The sequence below is a fragment of the Eurosta solidaginis genome, chromosome 5, assembly GCF_040869045.1.
Source record: "Eurosta solidaginis isolate ZX-2024a chromosome 5, ASM4086904v1, whole genome shotgun sequence".
Classification (NCBI taxonomy): Eukaryota; Metazoa; Arthropoda; class Insecta; order Diptera; family Tephritidae; genus Eurosta; species Eurosta solidaginis.
Window position 1 is genome coordinate 165,582,922 of NC_090323.1, and position 18,163 is coordinate 165,601,084.

General features: G+C 34.0%; 1 protein-coding gene across 1 annotated transcript in view; it reads left to right on the forward strand.

The window, feature by feature from the left end:
* The window catches only part of Dnah3 (dynein heavy chain 3, axonemal), a 457,577-nt gene that overhangs the window by 295,752 nt on the left and 143,662 nt on the right, over positions 1–18,163 (forward strand). The window contains exons 44-45 of the mRNA XM_067756774.1: positions 11,441–11,566; positions 17,225–17,385. Coding sequence (XP_067612875.1) covers positions 11,441–11,566; positions 17,225–17,385 — 287 coding nt within the window. The remainder of the gene's footprint in view (positions 1–11,440; positions 11,567–17,224; positions 17,386–18,163) is intronic.

Below are 18,163 nucleotides of genomic sequence, written 5' to 3' on the forward strand. Positions count from 1 at the left end.
AAAAATTAGGCCAAAGTATGTAAAATGTATATCCGTAAAGGAAATTCGAGAGTACCGAGTACATGTGAAACATACAAATGTACGTCTATGTGAAAGAACATTTTTGAAATTTTCTCCGGAAAATGAAGAGACTATTAATACACTACGTCGCCCGCTTGCCAAAAGCATGACTGTGCCAAAATGAAGATGTTGGTAAATCGAGTTTCAAAGTTAATTACTCTCTCAAAATTAGAAGAATTAGTTTCTAGTGTAAAAATGTACTTATATATTATACTCACACTATGCTCTCTTAACTGAGATAATTTTTCTGCTCGCAAAAAAATTAAAGGTATTCAGATCAGGTTAATCTGCTCATGCTTTCTATGCATTTTGATGCGCTGAATCCGAATAAGCTATAAGAATTGGCCCAACTGATCACGGTAGGGCCTTAAAATCAAAAGACGTAAAAGATCACTACAGATTGATTTTTAAATAACGTTAGGGCCAATCCAAGACCTGGTAGGCCAATTCCGTTGGCGGATTGGGATTCGGAGCATCATAGTACTTGGGAAAACATCCGCGGCTTTGACTTATCGAAAGTATGTATATAAATGGAAAAAGTTACACATTCAATTCAATTTCATATAAACTAATGTGTTTTTATTTAAGATATTATTGCAAACATAGAACTAGTTCTTATTCTCATGAGAATCAGAATCTTCAGAAATGTTGGGTACGGGAAAAGCGTTGATTTTTATAAAAAGAATGATATTATTTTGGTATAATCAGTTTTTCCAAGTATTTAATTTTGATTCGGGAAGAGGCAACGGCTTCGAATAAACCGGTTTGCCTTCAATTGAACAACTTTTTTTTCGGATATTAAGCTATTAAAAATTCTTCATCGGTATAATTTTTGTTGAAGAATACCAGGCACGTATACCCGAACATTCGAACATACGAATAGGTGCTGTTCTTGTTTTTTTTTTTTTTTCACAAATTGTTTAGCCATATCTTCGAATGTGTCATACAATGTGCCACATTCATTTTTCTGGCTCAACTTTCTTTGGTTGAATTATACATTCGTGAAAATGGCATTGCAAATTAGTGGGGTTTCCATGTACGTAGGAAGCTCTAGATTTAAGTGGAACCTAGAGAATGTAAAGGGTAATCCAAAGATGCCTCTAACACAAAATCGGAAAAATTGTACATTCATGCTACTGGATAGCGGGCGACGACTACCTTGTGGCTTTTTCAAAAGGGTTTCAGCAATATTTTATGGTCTTCTTCGGGAATCGTAAAAGGTCTTCAGAATTTTGTCTACCTTAAGGGATTGATTGGGTATCTATTCGGAATAATTTCCTACACGTTTGTTATCTTTTCGGAAAGACTTAAGTATCACTCTCTATCAAATTCGAAACCTTTTCGCATTTATGTAGGAACTAGCGCGTATATCTGCGGGGTCTTTCGCATTTACTTCGAAGCTATTTTCGGATTTACTTCGCAAATGCTTCGGGACTTTTATCGGAACCATGTCGGCAATAACTTAGAACTATTTCGGCATAATTTCGGCACCTTTCGAGAAGAGCTAAATCAGCTTGTTATCGGTAATAACTGATATCGACGAGTTATCCGTGTTTCATCGAGTAACGGCTTGTTATTGGATTCTTATTGTCGAGTCATCGGGTTTTTATAGGTTAATCATCGGTTCGTTATCGATAGTTTATCTGTTTTCGTCATCTATTAAATAATAAACCTATGAGTTGTCAATAACGTTGCTGTATACAACAAATCAATAAAAACATGTCCAACAGCAACACCACTTAGGGGCCTTCTTGCAGCCTCGGACCCTCTAATTCCAAATGCATAAATATATGTTTGTAATTTTTCTAATCAACTTATTGCCCCAAATCTAAAAATAATATGTATAAACAATTAAATTAAGTGGTTACATTAGAAATAGGAACTTTTATCGCTAAGTAATGTGGAATAAACAAAAGGCGGATACACATACAAAAGCTTATCAATAAATACCAATCTAATGTATTTTCAATTCTAGTTTGCTTTGTTGTTAATAACCCATTTTCACAAAATTTGCTGTAACAGCATACGTAATGATCACAACAATTGTGTAAAATCTAATATTTCTAATGGAAATAGTACAGAAATAATTTTGGTTTGAATTAATGTTATTGATTAGCTGTGAGTTTATAAATCAAAGCAAATTACACAAATAAACGACATTCGATATAACTTGGACAGTATTCAGTAATTAAAATTGACATGCAAAACACTTACGGTGACCGTAATATTTTTAAAAATTTACATTTAACAGCATCTCTATATTAATATGCCGGAATATAACTGCTAATACTTAAGATAAAGTAAGCTAGAAACGAAAAATTTCAGAGATCGCGCAGAACAATGCAATAAAAATTTAAAAAAACCGGTAGATGGCGCAAGTTTATATATTCAGAAAACTCATATTTAAAAATCAATTTGGTAAATATTCAAGATTCATATTTCCTGAAAAAAAAAAAAACAAATTCGTGGTAACGAGCCGCGATACATTGTAATATTTGATAAATGTTCGGAATTATAGGGCTCAAAAAAATATTCGAATAATTCGATTAATCGGTGATTCGATTTTAGGGCTTTGTACGATTAATAATCGAATTTCACTATTCGTATATTTGATTTATTTAGATTATTCGGATAATCGCAACGATTTTTCGATTGTTCGAATTTCAAAATCAGACTTAAATTTTGTATAAAGTATTCATAGAAAAAAATTACGTACATATATGCCATGCATTTACGATATGATTCTCTTTATTCAATCGTTGTTAACGGTGTCCCCAAATACAATTTTCCAAGCTTTCCGATTCTGGTGAGAAAATCATAAGTAAGCGTATAAAACTTTCAAAAATCAATCTTTGGCAAAAATTAAAAAAAAATATCAAAAATAAACATTTTTTAAGAACCTATTTGAAGTTATCGCGAATATCTTTCACTTTAAATATAAAGTAGATGCTCGCATTTTCCTTTTATCTAAAATGGTCCCAAAATCGTCAGGAAACGACCACATACTGACCTCCAAATGACCAAGGAGACTCAAGAATTAGTCCACAAATGATGTTGGAATAGCCAAAAAACTATCCTAAAACAAGTAAGGAAGGTTAAGTTCGGGTGTAACCGAACATTACATACTCAGTTGAGAGCTATGGTGGCAACATAAGGGAAAATAACAATGCAGGAAAATGAACCGAGGGTAACCCTTGAATGTGTTTATATGGCATGTGTATCAAATGAAAGGTATTAAAGAGTATTTTAAGAGGGAGTGGGCCATAGTTCTAAAGGTGGACGCCATTTAGGGATATCGCCATAAAGGTGGATCAGGGTTGACTCTAGGATTTGTTTGTACGATATGGGTATCAAGGTGTTAATGAGTATTTTAAAAGAGAGTGATCCTTATTTCCATAGGTGGACGCCGATTCGAGATATCGCCATAAAGGTGGACCAGGGGTGACCCTAGAATTTGATTGTACGATATGGGTATCAAATTAAAGGTGTTAGTTAATGAGTATTTTAAAAGGGAGTGATCATTAGTTCCATAGGCGGACGCCTTTGGGGTGACTCTGGAATGTGTTTGTACGATATGGGTATCAAATTTAAGGTATTAATCAAGGTTTTAAAAGGGAGTGGTGGTAGTTGTATAGGTGGTCGCCTTTTCGAGATATCGGCATAAAGGTGGACCAGGAGTGACTCTAGAATGTGTTTGTACGATATGGGTATCAAATTAAAGGTATTAATGAGGCTTTTAAAAGGGAGTGGTGGTAGTTGTATATGTGAAGGCTTTTTCCAGATATCGACCAAAATGTGGACCAGGGTGACCCAGAACATCATCTGTTGGATACCCCTAATTTATTTATATAGATAATACCACGAACAGTATTCCTGCCAAGATTTCAAGGGTTTTTTATTTCGCCCTGCAAAACTTATTCATTTCATTCTACTTAATATGGTAGGTGTCACACACATTTTACAAAGTTGTTTTCTAAAGTTATATTTTGCGTTAATAAACTAATCCAAATACCATGTTTCATCCCTTCTTTCGTATTTGGTATAGAATTATGGCATTTTTTTCGTTTTTCGTAATTTTCGATATCGAAAAATTGGTCGTGGTCATGCTTCGATTTCGGCCATTTTTTACACCAATACAAAGTGAGTTCAGATAAGTACGTGACCTGAGTTTAGTAAAGATATATCGATTTTTGCTCAAGTTATCGTGTTAACGACCGAGCGGAAGGACAGACGGCCTACTGTGTATAAAAACTGGGCGCGGCTTCAACCGATTTCGCCCATTTTCACAGAAATAAGTTATCGTCCCAGAATCTAAGACCGTACCAAATTTCACAAGGATTGGTAAATTTTTGTTCGACCTATGGCGTTAAAAGTATCCTAGACAAATTAAATGAAAAAGGGCGGAGCCACGCCCATTTTGAAATTTTCTTTTATTTTTGCATTTTGTTGCACCATATCATTACTGTAGTTGAATGTTGACATAACTTACTTATATACTGTAAAGATATTAAATTTTTTGTTAAAATTTTACTTAAAAAAAATTTTTTTTTTAAAAGTGGGCGTCGCCGTTCTCCGATTTTGCTAATTTTTATTAAGCATACATATAGTAATAGGAGTAACGTTTCTGCCAAATTGCATCATGATATCTTCAACAACTGCCAAATTACAGCTTGCAAATTTTTAAATTAACTTCTTATAAAAGTGGGCGGTGCCATGCCCATTGTCCAAAATTTTACTAATTTTCTATTCTGCGTCATAAGTTCAACTCACCTACCAAGTTTCATCGCTTTGTTTCGTCTTTGGTAATGAATTATCGCACTTTTTCGGTTTTTCGAAATTTTCGATATCGAAAAAGTGGGCGTGGTTATAGTTAGTAGAGGATATTGTTCATTTTGAACAGCGATCTGAGATGAGTTCTCAGAAACCTACATGCCAAATTTCATCAAAATACCTCAAAATTTACTCAAGTTATCGTGTTAACGGACGGACATGGCTCAATCAAATTTTTTTCGATCCTGATGATTTTGATATATGGAAGTCTATATCTATCTCGATTCCTTTATACCAGTACAACCAACCGTTATCCAATCAAAGTAAATATACTCTGTGAGCTCTGCTCAACTGAGTATAATTACCCCGAAGTAGCCCGTAAAACAATCCCGGAATTACACAAGTGATACTTAAATGACTCTAAGAGAGCCCCGAAATAGTCCATAAGATGATCAGAGAATTATCGCAAATTAACCTTGAAATACTCCCAAAATAACCAGGATATAGTCCCTAAAACCTTCTGGGAGTGGACGAAATGACCACGGAAGACAACGCCCCACCTACAGCTCGGCGTCAAAAAGCATATTGTTCTTAGTTATTATTTGATATTTTCTGCGTATTAAATCACGACGTAGGTCATAGCACAGCCAGAGAATTCCTATCACTTTTTGTGCAATGGCTCTATTCTATACTTACTTACTATATTAAAAGCCGGAGCAGTTTTTTTCGTTGCTACTCCTGCTCTGGTGTATCAAACACAAGTATTGTTTTAAAGTAAAATATGGAGTTGTTATGTTTAAAGTTTCCTATGTATATAATAACAAATTCTTATGTAAAATTTATATATAAAGTCGACTTTAAATTTTTTCCGGAAGGTGGCGTAAGTGTCGAAATGCTGAAGGGATTCATATGCATACATGATCCGATTAGAGTCATACCAGAGATGGATACAGAAATATTTGTTTTTCATCTTGTGGCGACAAGAAACATCACGAAGGCGATCCTTTGCGGATTTTTATCCGATACGGTCCGCATATACAAAGCATCAATAAGGTGTTTAATCGACCATATGGTGAACAATTTGATATGATCACGTTGAAGCTTCTAAGTCATCCTTCCGTGAAAAACTTGTGGTAACCAGAGCCTCGCCTGCTAATTAAAAAGGAGTCGCCATAGGTAGATGAAGCTTAAACTTTGTGGGTGTTACGCTAGTCAACCCCTAGAATCGCATGAAGTATATGTTTAATCATATGTATATGTAGTGTTGTATCTATTTTAACAAAAAATACAAATACAACTACTTGGTCAAAAGGTATCATCTAAGTAATAAGCAAGCTTGGTTTTTGTTTACTTTACTTCAAGGCGCTTCAACGTCGCATGAGTCATCTTCAGGAAGCTGTCGTTTGAATGAATGTCAAAATTTATGAAAAATAATAAAACAAAATGGGCTTATAGTGGTCACCGTAAATACACTAAACATATGTATATAACTGAATTATTAATTTAGTTTAAGCATAGTTGCATGCATACATTTTAGGTTGTTCAATTTAAGGTATACGTATTCCAAGAAATTAATGCCTTTCTTGCATGGTCAAAGGTTATGGTAAAATTTTGTAATTGAATATTGCATTTCAAAGAAGGCGGAAGCGTTGATATCTTTATTAACGTAGAATGAGCACAGCAAGGTACTTCTAAATCCAAGCGCGTTATTAAAATTGCAACCCTGGACGTAAGAAATGCTTTCAACAGTGCGAGATTGACAGATATGCTGGCTGCCTTATAGCAGCGATTCTAAATCCCATGCTATCTACAGCACGTAATCAGAAGTTATTTCTGTGGTCGTACCCTTATACGCTAAACTCCGAGGGCTATAAAAGTCGTATGCGACGCAGCACAGCTATCAATTCTCCGGGCGGGTTTATGGAACGACAGCTTTGACTTCAAAAGGCCTCTATTTGACAGCAGAAAAAACAGAGTTTATAATCCTAACAAACAAGCATATATCGCTAGAAATTAACTTTGAAACACTCTCCCGAAGTACAGCATCGAAAAAGCGAGCACATTGTTAAGTAATAAGTTTGGACTACCGACTAGCATACAAGGTGCAAATTCAAAATGCGATTGATATGGCATCTAAACCATTGTTGTTGCTAAGCAGATTGATGGTAGACGTCGGAGGGCTAACATAAAGCAAGATACATTTAGGAGCATATACATTTTAGGAGAAAAAGTGATAAAAGCTTCTAATATTTGTTAAGCGAACAGCAGCTCTGAGAGAAGCGTCCGATTATCGCACTGTATAAGGATCAGCCGCACAAGTGTTTACCAGCACAATCCACACCAACCTATTAGCGCTGCTCTCTGAACGCAGGTATCTACTTCAAAAAATACTTGTAGAAAATATAATAGCCTGAAGAAACATCGCACTCAACTAGACGCACAGAAACAGCAACAAGCTTAAAAAAAGAGACATATGGAACGTCACCCTGAAATAATACGAAAGCTGTCCTGTAGCGAGCTACGGTTCCAAAAGCGGTAGTCTTACTAACCCGCATTGCTCAGTGAAAATCATATTCTAGGTATCAAAATAAGAAACTTTGCCGAAGGAACCATACCTCTAAAACGAATTCTGATGTCCCCCCTTTGGGTCGTAGGGGCAAATTTTGAAAAATCCCACTTTGAAATGCCTATGTTTTTTCTTTTTGGAGTTTATTTTTCTCTTTAGAAATTTACTTAGTCAGAACATATGTAAATGAAAAAATGAATTTAACTTAGTAATAGAAGAGAAATTAAAAAAAAAAATTATTAGAAATTAGCGTTTTTACAACCCCCTTTTAAAACCAAGGCATCACTGTGATGCATTTGCATGTCGTAAACATCGTTGTGTGGGTTTTTTATTCAACCGTTTTAAAAAATGAAGGTATCACTGTGACACAATTGCAGATCGTAAAATTGCTTGTGTTGTTTTTTTAAGCCACCACAAGACACAGCAGGTAGAATTGAAATTGCCCCTACCTAAAAGTTCGACCCAAAGGGGGGACATCAGAATTCGTTTTAGAGGTATGGTTCCTTCGGCAAAGTTTCTTATTTTGATCCCTAGAATTCGATTTTCACAGAGCAATGAACGATTTTTAAATCGACCTGCCCTATTGTGTAACCTAATAAGCTGCAAAAAAATGCACTAAAAATAAAAGAAGAAGAAAGGAATTTTAGTGGCCTTTTGACGAAACTTGGCTCGTGAGTACACCTACAAGATATCAAACATTATATCCAAGCATTAAAAGCGTACTGTCAACTTATTATGTCCCACATACGCATGTGAATTTGTACATACATCATTTTGAAAATCATAATCACTTGTAATTAGTGCAAATACTTTTGGGAGAACAGCAATGCACAAATGTATGATTTGGACTTGGCAACAAATGCTTAAACAAAATCAATTAAATTGTACATGAAGGTAACGAACAATGCCAGAGAAATTTATTGTCGAAACAAGAATTTGCAATACAACTGAGCAATGTACATGAGTATTTGTATGCATGTACATTAGAGGGGGTCAAATTTTTTGCCCATCAGGAGTATAGCAAAAACGTAATCTAATTTAATTCTAAGAAACATTGCTGAAGACATCATAGCTCTAAGTCCGATTTCGAGGTCCCCACTTTTGCAAAATAGATATTTTGCAATTGAATGTAGGGTTTGGCCAAATCTTCATAGCTTCTGATAGAATTATAGGAAAAATATCATATTAGGCTTAATTTAAAGGTATTTTACATACATTTCAGAATCTGTATTAATATCTATAGTGTTTTTGAAGTTTCGAATTCGTTTTAGTAGAAAAAATTGTTTGCCTATTACTTGAAAATGTAGGTTTTTTTGGAAATTTTTTTCTACTAAAACGAATTCGAAAAAAGAAGAACTGTCTGAATGAAAGTTATTGGAAATATTCTGAACTTATTTTGGCTGTAAAGAACAAAAAAATTTTCCATAAGAAATTTGTTAAAAATGATAACATATTAGTTAAAAGTTCATTTTAGGCTAATTTCTCATAATTTATGCCTGATATCTCTACTAAAATTCAAAACCACTATAGATATTAATACAGATTCTAAAATGTACGTAAAATAACTTTAAAGTAAGCCCAGTATGATATTTTTCCTATAATTCTATCAGAAGCTATGAAGATTTTTTGGCCAAACCCTACAAAATATCTATTTTGCAAGGGCCTCGAAATCGGACTTAGAGGTATGGTGTCTTCAGCAATGTTTCTTAGATCCTTTGTAGATTACGTTTTTGCTATACTCCTGATGGGAAAATATCCATCCATACAATTTGACTCGCTCTAATGTACATATACTATATGATGATGCACTAAATTAATTTATGCACTTGTGAATACATAAATTTCATTCGTTCATGTGGTAATGAGTGCCATTGACAGTTTTAACCATGAGTTTGAACAAGTGACAATTGTCAGATAAATTGAAACTGAGTTTTAGTTATAATATCTCTACATTTATGGCTTGACTCACGTTTGTATTTTAGATATAAACTTGTAAATCATGAAACTCTTCTAAGGGGTTCTAAAGCTAACCTATGATACATTTTCAAAAGCAACCGATAACTCTTTTATAACAAACAGATAACATTTCAATAACAAATATATAACTTTTCGGACCACAAATCTATAACTTTCTTATAACATGTCGATAACATTTTGGTAGCAAATCAATAACTTTTTGATAGCAAATTGATAACCTCTCGATAACATACCCATACATTTTTGATAAAGTATCGAGAAGTTTTCGATAACACGTCGGTATGATATTGATGACACTCAGATAGTAAATCAATAACTTCGCTATAGTTAATGGATAACTTTTTATTCACACATCGATAGCGTTTTCATAAAGCTTGTCGATGTTTTTAATAACGAATCTTTTTGATAACAAATTATTTAATTTTTCGATAGCATGTCGATAAATTTTCAATAACAGTTCGATACGTTTTTGTTAACATTTCCATAAATTTTCGATAACATGCCGATATGAAATTCGTAACACTCCGATAACAAATCAATAAATTTTCTTTAAAAATTACCTCATCGGCAACTTCTCCATAATAATTCCATAACTTTTTGAAAACATCGATAATTTTTTTTTAAGAAATCGATTACTATTTCATAAAAAATCGATAAATTGTTGATAATAAAGCGTCAACTTTCCGATAAGGTATCGATAACCTTTCGATAACATGTCATTAACAAACTGGAAAAATTCTGATAGCAAATTGATAACTTTTCGATAGTAACCTGACAACATATCGACAACTTTTTGACAAATTTATGATAAATTTTCTACAAAAAGTCGATATATTTTGATAACAATCTGATAATCTGTCGATATTAAATTTATAACTCATTGATAACATTTGTGGTACATAACAAATTTATAACACTTCGATAAAAATCGATAGCCCATCTATATTTTGTCGATAACACACTTACAGCAAAAGCTTTTCATTACAGAAAGGAACTTAGAGTGTTTGCCAAAGCACTGTCGAGTGGTCAACTCACTTAGAAAAACAATAGAAATATTTTTTCCTAACTTTTCATGTTGCTTTGTCCGTAACTTTGAACTTGGACCTATGGTGTGGTACGCGGAGCGCGCTTACAACACACCACGACCCCTTTTCAGGACCATAAAAAAATAACAGAATTTGTAAAGTTATAAGACAATACAAGTTTTCGCCTATGAAACGGGGGGTATTCAAAAGTCTATATTTGCAGGTTTTTATACTCTACTAGACCTACTTGGGGGGTACGTCTTCCAAATAGTGTACATATATTCATTATCATACAGTAAGACTGAAGACACATACCCGAACTTTTTGAAACGTTGGAACTACTACCACCTACCAATAAATATTTTACGAGAAAGCTTAAATAGGTATTCAAAAACCGGTCACTGCTCGAGCGCGGTTTTTATAGACGAAAAAGTTTCTCTGTCAAGAATATTCTTAACACAAGAAACGCCCATAAGTATAAGTTGATACAGTCCATAAACGAACATATGTATGTATGTACATATGTCATGAAGTCTTCTAATTGTGTATGTTGGCTCATCATACGACATGTCGTCTACAGTTTCAATTGTGGTGGTTAATTGTAATTAAGTGATGTATGATTAGAGAAAATTATATACATAGCCACTTACTTAAGTACAAATTTATTATGTTTTGTAATAAAATACATATATTAATTGAATAGTTTTCATATATTTTCTGGATTGATTTATTGCGTTCCCTAATACATGATGTATTATGGACAGTTGAGAGCATTAATATAAAATTGACATTTTCAATTGCTTATGAGTATACGACTACTACGCAATTAGATACAAAACATACGAACTGTAGAAGTCACGTGTTAGTGTCTTGGGCCAGAACTACTTTATCCATTTCGTATCAGCGTAGAGCTCACCACTAATTTTCATACAGTTTTGAATTAGTTATCTATTTATTTATATTCTTCTTTATACAAATTACGTTGCATCAAATCAAATAAGTACTTATTTGAATAACCTGTTTTTATGTTAATATCTGGCAGGCTATTGATGAAGGTTTCATTGAAGACATAAATGGTATACTCAATACCGGAGATTTGCCCAATCTTTATCAGCTGGAGGACAAAGCAGCAATTATGGAAAATATGACGAGCATAGCAAAGCAATTGGTGAGTCCTAAGTGATTATTTAACAAGAAAATTTACACTAAGAAATTACTACATCGACACATAGATAAACTGATAATATTTTCAGAGCACTTTAACAATTTTGCGGCCGATTTAATATTTGTATTGTTTATTAAAAATATAGGAAGTAAACTTAAATCTCTCTTTTGGTTTCGTTTTTTCTACCAGCTTATATCATATAACCAGAGGCTTCAATTAGGCCAGATTCCAAACTGTGATATAAGCCAAGGGGGATAGATTCTGATTCTGTGGCATATGTAAAGGGTTAACTCCATTTACAAAATTTAAACTGAGACAGTCACTCACAGCCAAATTGGATAGACAATTTATGGAATACAGTTTTAGTAAACTTGACGTTATGGAAGTAAATTCTAATAACATGTCCAATTTGTCGCCTCAAATTCTACACTAAGGCAATCACCCAACATGTCGCATGATTGTAAGTCTATGAAAGATTCAACTTTGTGTTCAGTTTCTATCGACATCTTTTGGAAAATGTATAAGTATTACAGAAAAGACTCGATTTTAATAATTGCTTCGTTCGCACAAACAAAATGAAACCTTAAATTGGCTAAAGGCAAAAATTTTCACTCTATTTATATGCTAAACATTGTCTATTATTTCGACTCTTCTTGGGGGAACTCAAAAAAAAGAGTACCAGAGAGGGATGGGAAAAGGTGGCATGACACCCAGAATAAGACACAAGATCATCCCTAAATCAATTCCAGCATTATAACGAAATAGTCCCGAAATTATCACAAGAATTATTCATAAATGCTCTAAATAAAACCCGTATAATCCCGACTTGATCATAAAAACAATCCTGAAATAATCTCGAAATGGTCCCCAAAGTATCTTCAATTCATCTCGAAAACAGCCTCACAATAATCTGTAACACCTTACTGTTATTTTCCAGAAATGATCCCAAAACAGTCCAAATATTATCCTAAAACAATTCCAAAATGATCTCGAAAACGTCCTGAAGACTATTTCAAATTATGCCAAAGCCATCTCGAATCATTCGCTGCTAGAACTTCAACTTTTCTAGGTGCACTCCGGAAATTGTCAAATTTACTCTATGGTACCATAAAAAACGTAACAGCACTTCACAAGCTGGAAGTTTTATTTTCTAAACAGTAAGTTGTACTTCATAACATCCAATCGTGCTTCATATATAGCCCAGAAGGTTCAGTGTGGTCATATTGAATAGTTCCCGGGTGCCTTAACTGTACTTGTTTCCGGAACCTACCGGATCTATATCCGGCAAAGTACCATCAATATCGATACTACTGCCCAAAACCTTCGGGAAATATCCTTATCGCTGCAACAACAACTTTCTAAGCGTATCAGATTCTAGAGTAAAATTTTCGGTTTCTGAAGTACAATAGACTATAATAAAGTACAATTTATCATTTCAAAATTGCCATTTAAGGTTCCTGAGGTATAACTTATGACTTATGAAGTACAATTTACGGTTTCTGAATTAGAGTTTACTATTATGAAATACATATCAGGTTTATGAAGTTCCTTTGACCACTTTGCAGTACATTTTACGACTTCAGAACAACATTTTACTATTCTATAATAAAATTCGTATTGTCTGAATCGCAAATGATTATTCTGAGTTACTTTTAACCGTTTCAAAAGAACCTTTTATTATTTCTGAAGTACACTTGAAAAAGATGAAGAAAATGTTCCCCAAAAAACCAGTAAGGAAGGCTAACATCGGATGTAACCGAACATTACATACTCAGCTGCCAAAGTACAGCTTGCAAAACTTTTAAATTACCTTCTTTTAAAAGTGGGCGGTGCCACTTCCATTGTCCAAAATTTTACAAAATTTCTATTCATCATTCTAATTCATAAGGTCAACCCACCTACCAAGTTGCATCGCTTTATCCGTAACTGGCAATGAATTATTTCACTTTTTCGGTTTTTCGAAATTTTCGATACGAAAAAGTGGGTGTGGTTCTAGTCCAATGACGTTCGTTTTAAATAGCCAACTGAGATGAGTGCCCAGGAACTTACGTAGCAAATTTCATTAAGATACCTCAAAATTTGCTCAAGTTATCGTGTTTACGGACAGTTGGACGGACGGACATGACTAAATGAATTTCTTTTTTCGCCCCGATCATTTTGATATATAAAAGTCTATATCAATCTCGATTAGTTTATGCCATTACGGGGTACCGTTATGCGAACAAAATTAATATACTCTGTGAGCTCTGCTCAGCTGAGTATAATTAGAATATTATACAGAATTATGAAGGAGTGATCGAAGTTCAGAAAGTTACAATTGAAGTTCAAAAATTTCAGTTGAAATTCAGAGTTTTCAACTGAATTATATTTTTCGAACTTCAGCTGCTATTTTCTGAACTTAAATTGAAAATCCCGAACTTCAATTGTGATTTTCTAAACTACAAATAAAAATTCTAAAATTTTAATTTTGTGAATTTCAATTTTAATTTTCTGAACTTCAATTGCAACTTTCTGAACTAAAACTGAAAAAAATGTAAATAAATTACTCAAGCGCGAAAAACATGACTCAGAGATAACGGCTGAAACCTTTAAACTTCTTAGCCTTGCGAGTCGCTGAGAGATGCTTGGAGTCATTTTTATGATCAAATTAGTGAACGGTTCGTTCTCTTGTCGGTTTCTACTAAACGAAGGCAACTTTAAAGTTTAACATTTAAATCTATTTTTCTGAAACAAAGTAGAACCAATTTTGAATTAAATGCCCCTCCGCAGTCTGTGTCATCATTACAACACTCACTCTAGCGAAATTGATAGTTCGGAATCACTTTTTAGCATTAAACAATCTATTCTTCTCTCAATAACTAGAAACCTGATGATTTTTCTTAACAACCTGTTCCAAACTGTTTTACTTATCTGATGTGTTTAAAGATTCTCTGTAAGTAAGCACTTTGAAATCTCTCTCTGCCCTTCAACGACCTGGCAAGCACGAATAAAAATTCGTGCGTCATGCGCTTGTGCCCTTCGTGTCAGCTGGGCGGGCTTTTGAAGGTAAAAACCATTGCGATTTATTATTATTAAAAATTTTTTCTTGTCGGTAACGAGAGTTATCACTATGTCGGGGCATTGTGTTATCTGGTTATTGTCTGATCGATATTTTTTCTGTCGGTATTTTGATGTGATTCCCCATACGATTTGTATAGAACTATTTAAGTCACCCTGGGCCAAAAAAATGTTTGTCTTTTGGTATAGCTAAAATATTGTTCAGAACATCCAAGAAGATAGGCTGTAGAAATTTCTGGTTTTTAGTTTAATGTTAAGACTTAAGTGTTCAATACAAATCGTATTGGGAGTCTCAAACAGTAATACGTTAAATTTTTTATTATCGAATAGATACCAAATTAGCCAAGTTTGCAAAAATCTTTTCAGAACTTTTTGTAGATCGTAAAATTTCCTTTCCTAATTTGTTTCACTAATGATTTGGGCTAAATGGTTAGAACTCTAGTAGGTGCGCTTTCTATAAAAACCGCGAAAACTTAACCTACGATTTAAATCGAAAAGCGTATGTCTCATTCAAGCACGTCTGAGTATTAAAATAAAAAATTTGAAATTTTAACATTCTATCTTATGGCAAAAGAGCTCGGTTTAATCTTCTCGGAGGTGAAACGGCCCGATTACTTATTTTTTTTTTTTTTTTGATGTCCTTAACGATATTTTTAATATACCAAAAGGAACAACATTTGTTTTTTAGCCCACTCTACTGTATATTTAAGTTTAAAAACAGATATCTGTCTTCAAAGCGCAGCTTAAGATTCCTGAGGATAACTTAGGCTGAAGTCGAAATATTAAAAAATAAAAACCAAAATAAAATACACATACAAAAATAAATAAAATAAATGTAAGGCGCGATAACCTCCGAAGAGATCTAAGGCCGAGCTCCTCTTCCAATTTGCGTCGTGCTCCTCTTGATTTTCCCTAAAAATTGGCCGGACGGGACCTACATGTTTTATGCCGACTCCGAACGGCATCTGCAAGGCAGATGAGTTTTCACTGAGAGCTTTTCATGGCATAAATACACCCGGAGCGCTTGCCAAACACTGCCGAGGGACGACCCCGCTTAGAAAAATTTTTTTCTAATTGAAAAAACTTATTTCTAAAATTTTGATGTTGCTTTGCCCAGGGTGTGAACCCAGGGCATACGGTGTGGTAGGTGGAGCACGCTACCATCACACCACGATGGCCGCCAAAATACACCAAATACACATCCAAGTGTTTTATTTAAGAAAACCCTGCCGTGAGCTCAACCAAAATTTTTAGTTACTGTATATAATTTATTTTAAAACAAAAGTGCGAAAACTGTATAATTTTGAGTGTGAGTGACTGTATAGTTAAAACTTGAATGAAACAATGAAATCAACTCAGCGACACAATATCTGTGGATAAACACACAAATGTTTCTATCACAAATTGTATAATTTTCTTGCTTCTACTCTTCTTGGTATTTGTCGCCTGTTATATTCATTTCGATTAGCATGCCAACAGATAATTATTTTGAGGCTTGAAGTATTGAAATAATAAGCAAGTGGACTACTTGAATTAAGTTCAAAACAAATGTATTGTAATAACTACAAAAACAAAATGTTTATTTTTGTATGCAAGATGCAATTGCAAAATACAGGAATTGTCTGTTGTACAACAACAATAATTGCGCTGTATTACAGTAACAAATTATTACTTCACAATCGTTCTAACATAGACACACAAACACACACACTTTCAATATTACTGTTTACATTATTTCCGGCAACACATTCATTTCCGTCTTACTGCTCTGCACCGCTTCACAAGCCACTCCCTTGTCGGTCAATTCCCTGCCTTGCGTACCAAAACAACAAATAATAAATGTCGGTTATACTTTTATGGCCGTTTCATTCAATACGACTTCCTTTAACCTGCTTAATAATTCTGTTGACTTCATTTTCAATTTCTCTATCTTCGATACATTTTCTTCATCGCTGTGTAAATGCTGTGTCAACTACCGTTTTGTTGTTATTATTGCTGCTATTGCCGATGTTGCCGATATTTACTTTATCTTACCACTGCTGCTTCTGCTTGACACCACTGCGGAAATTTCATTGGCACGTCTTCCGCTTTTGACTTCTGCTACTCGCATCCATTCCTACATATGTATGTACATACATGGCATACCTGCTGCTCCACTGGAATGCTGCTGCATCTTCACCATCACACTGCCAACATTTGCCATATTTATTCAACTCTTTACGTGTGCATCTTACAATCAATTCATATTTCAACTGCATTATTGAATGATGCATCTTCCTACTTATGAACTTGGCTTGAACGGCACTGCACTTTGGCACACTGGCTCTGACTGCTATTGACGTCGATGTTGCTGATAATTTCCTGCAAATATATACACACACAAAAAAATACAACTAACGGAACTACTAACATCCGTATACATATGTATATGGATATGTATGTATGTACGATATACGCTATGCTATACATATTTTACAACAACCAATGGATAACAATTATTGATGATGCGCCTTATGGGGCCTCTGGGCGTTTTTTGACTCAAATCGAATCGTATGCTTGGCTTGCTTGGTTGCTCTGTTTACTTGTTGACTGAATGACGCACAGGCGAGACAAATTGAAAATTCCCCCTCAGAGATGTATGCATACTTTATTGAAAGGATACGTGAGCAATTGCATATAGCATTGGCATTTTCACCGATTGGTGATTCTTTCAAGGAGCGTTTAAGAATGTATCCATCATTGATCAACTGTTGTACGATTGATTGGTAAGTGTGAAGCATTTTTTATACAATAATAAGTGTTGTTATTTATTTAAGCACATGTATGTTTATATGTATGTACAGTAGCGAATACGAAAATAGCTGTTTGGTGAATTATATAAATTCTTTTTTTTCTATTTTCGATAGTTTGAAATAAATTTCCATGAATTTCGGAACTGAAACTATACAAACCAGTCTCAAAAACATTGTTTAAAAACAATTTTAAAAATATTTCGTTTTCTGCACTTTTTGAGTATACAGCATTGTAGTCCAATCAATTTTAGTATCACCAATCACTCTCAAAATTCGTGTTGCTATTTGACAATTTTTCTTCCGAGGGGTTTTTAAATGATTTCTTCATATAAAAAAATCTATATATGCTTAATATAGTAAGGTTGCATTTTTGTTATGGTAATAATTCCGACACTGTAATGATGAGGTGAATAATTATGGGTATGGCCAAAATGGAAGCTCTGGTGCCGAGTGAGCAGACAGCCATGCTCACTGTTACGAGTACGTTGATTCAGCTACGGATATGGTTATGGTTTAAGGTTAAAGGGCAAACTAAACTTCCTTAACCCTAACGCCATAGTCGTAACCATACCCATATCCATAACCATCTCCAATGTGATCGATTAATGGTGCCTTAACCTAAAAATCGTGAAAATTTCATAAAAATGAAGAAAACGCAAAAAATTACAAACATATTCCACAAAAAATAAGTTTCTTAATCATAACGTATCCATAACATTGAATAAAATCTACAAAAAGTTATTAAGTTCAC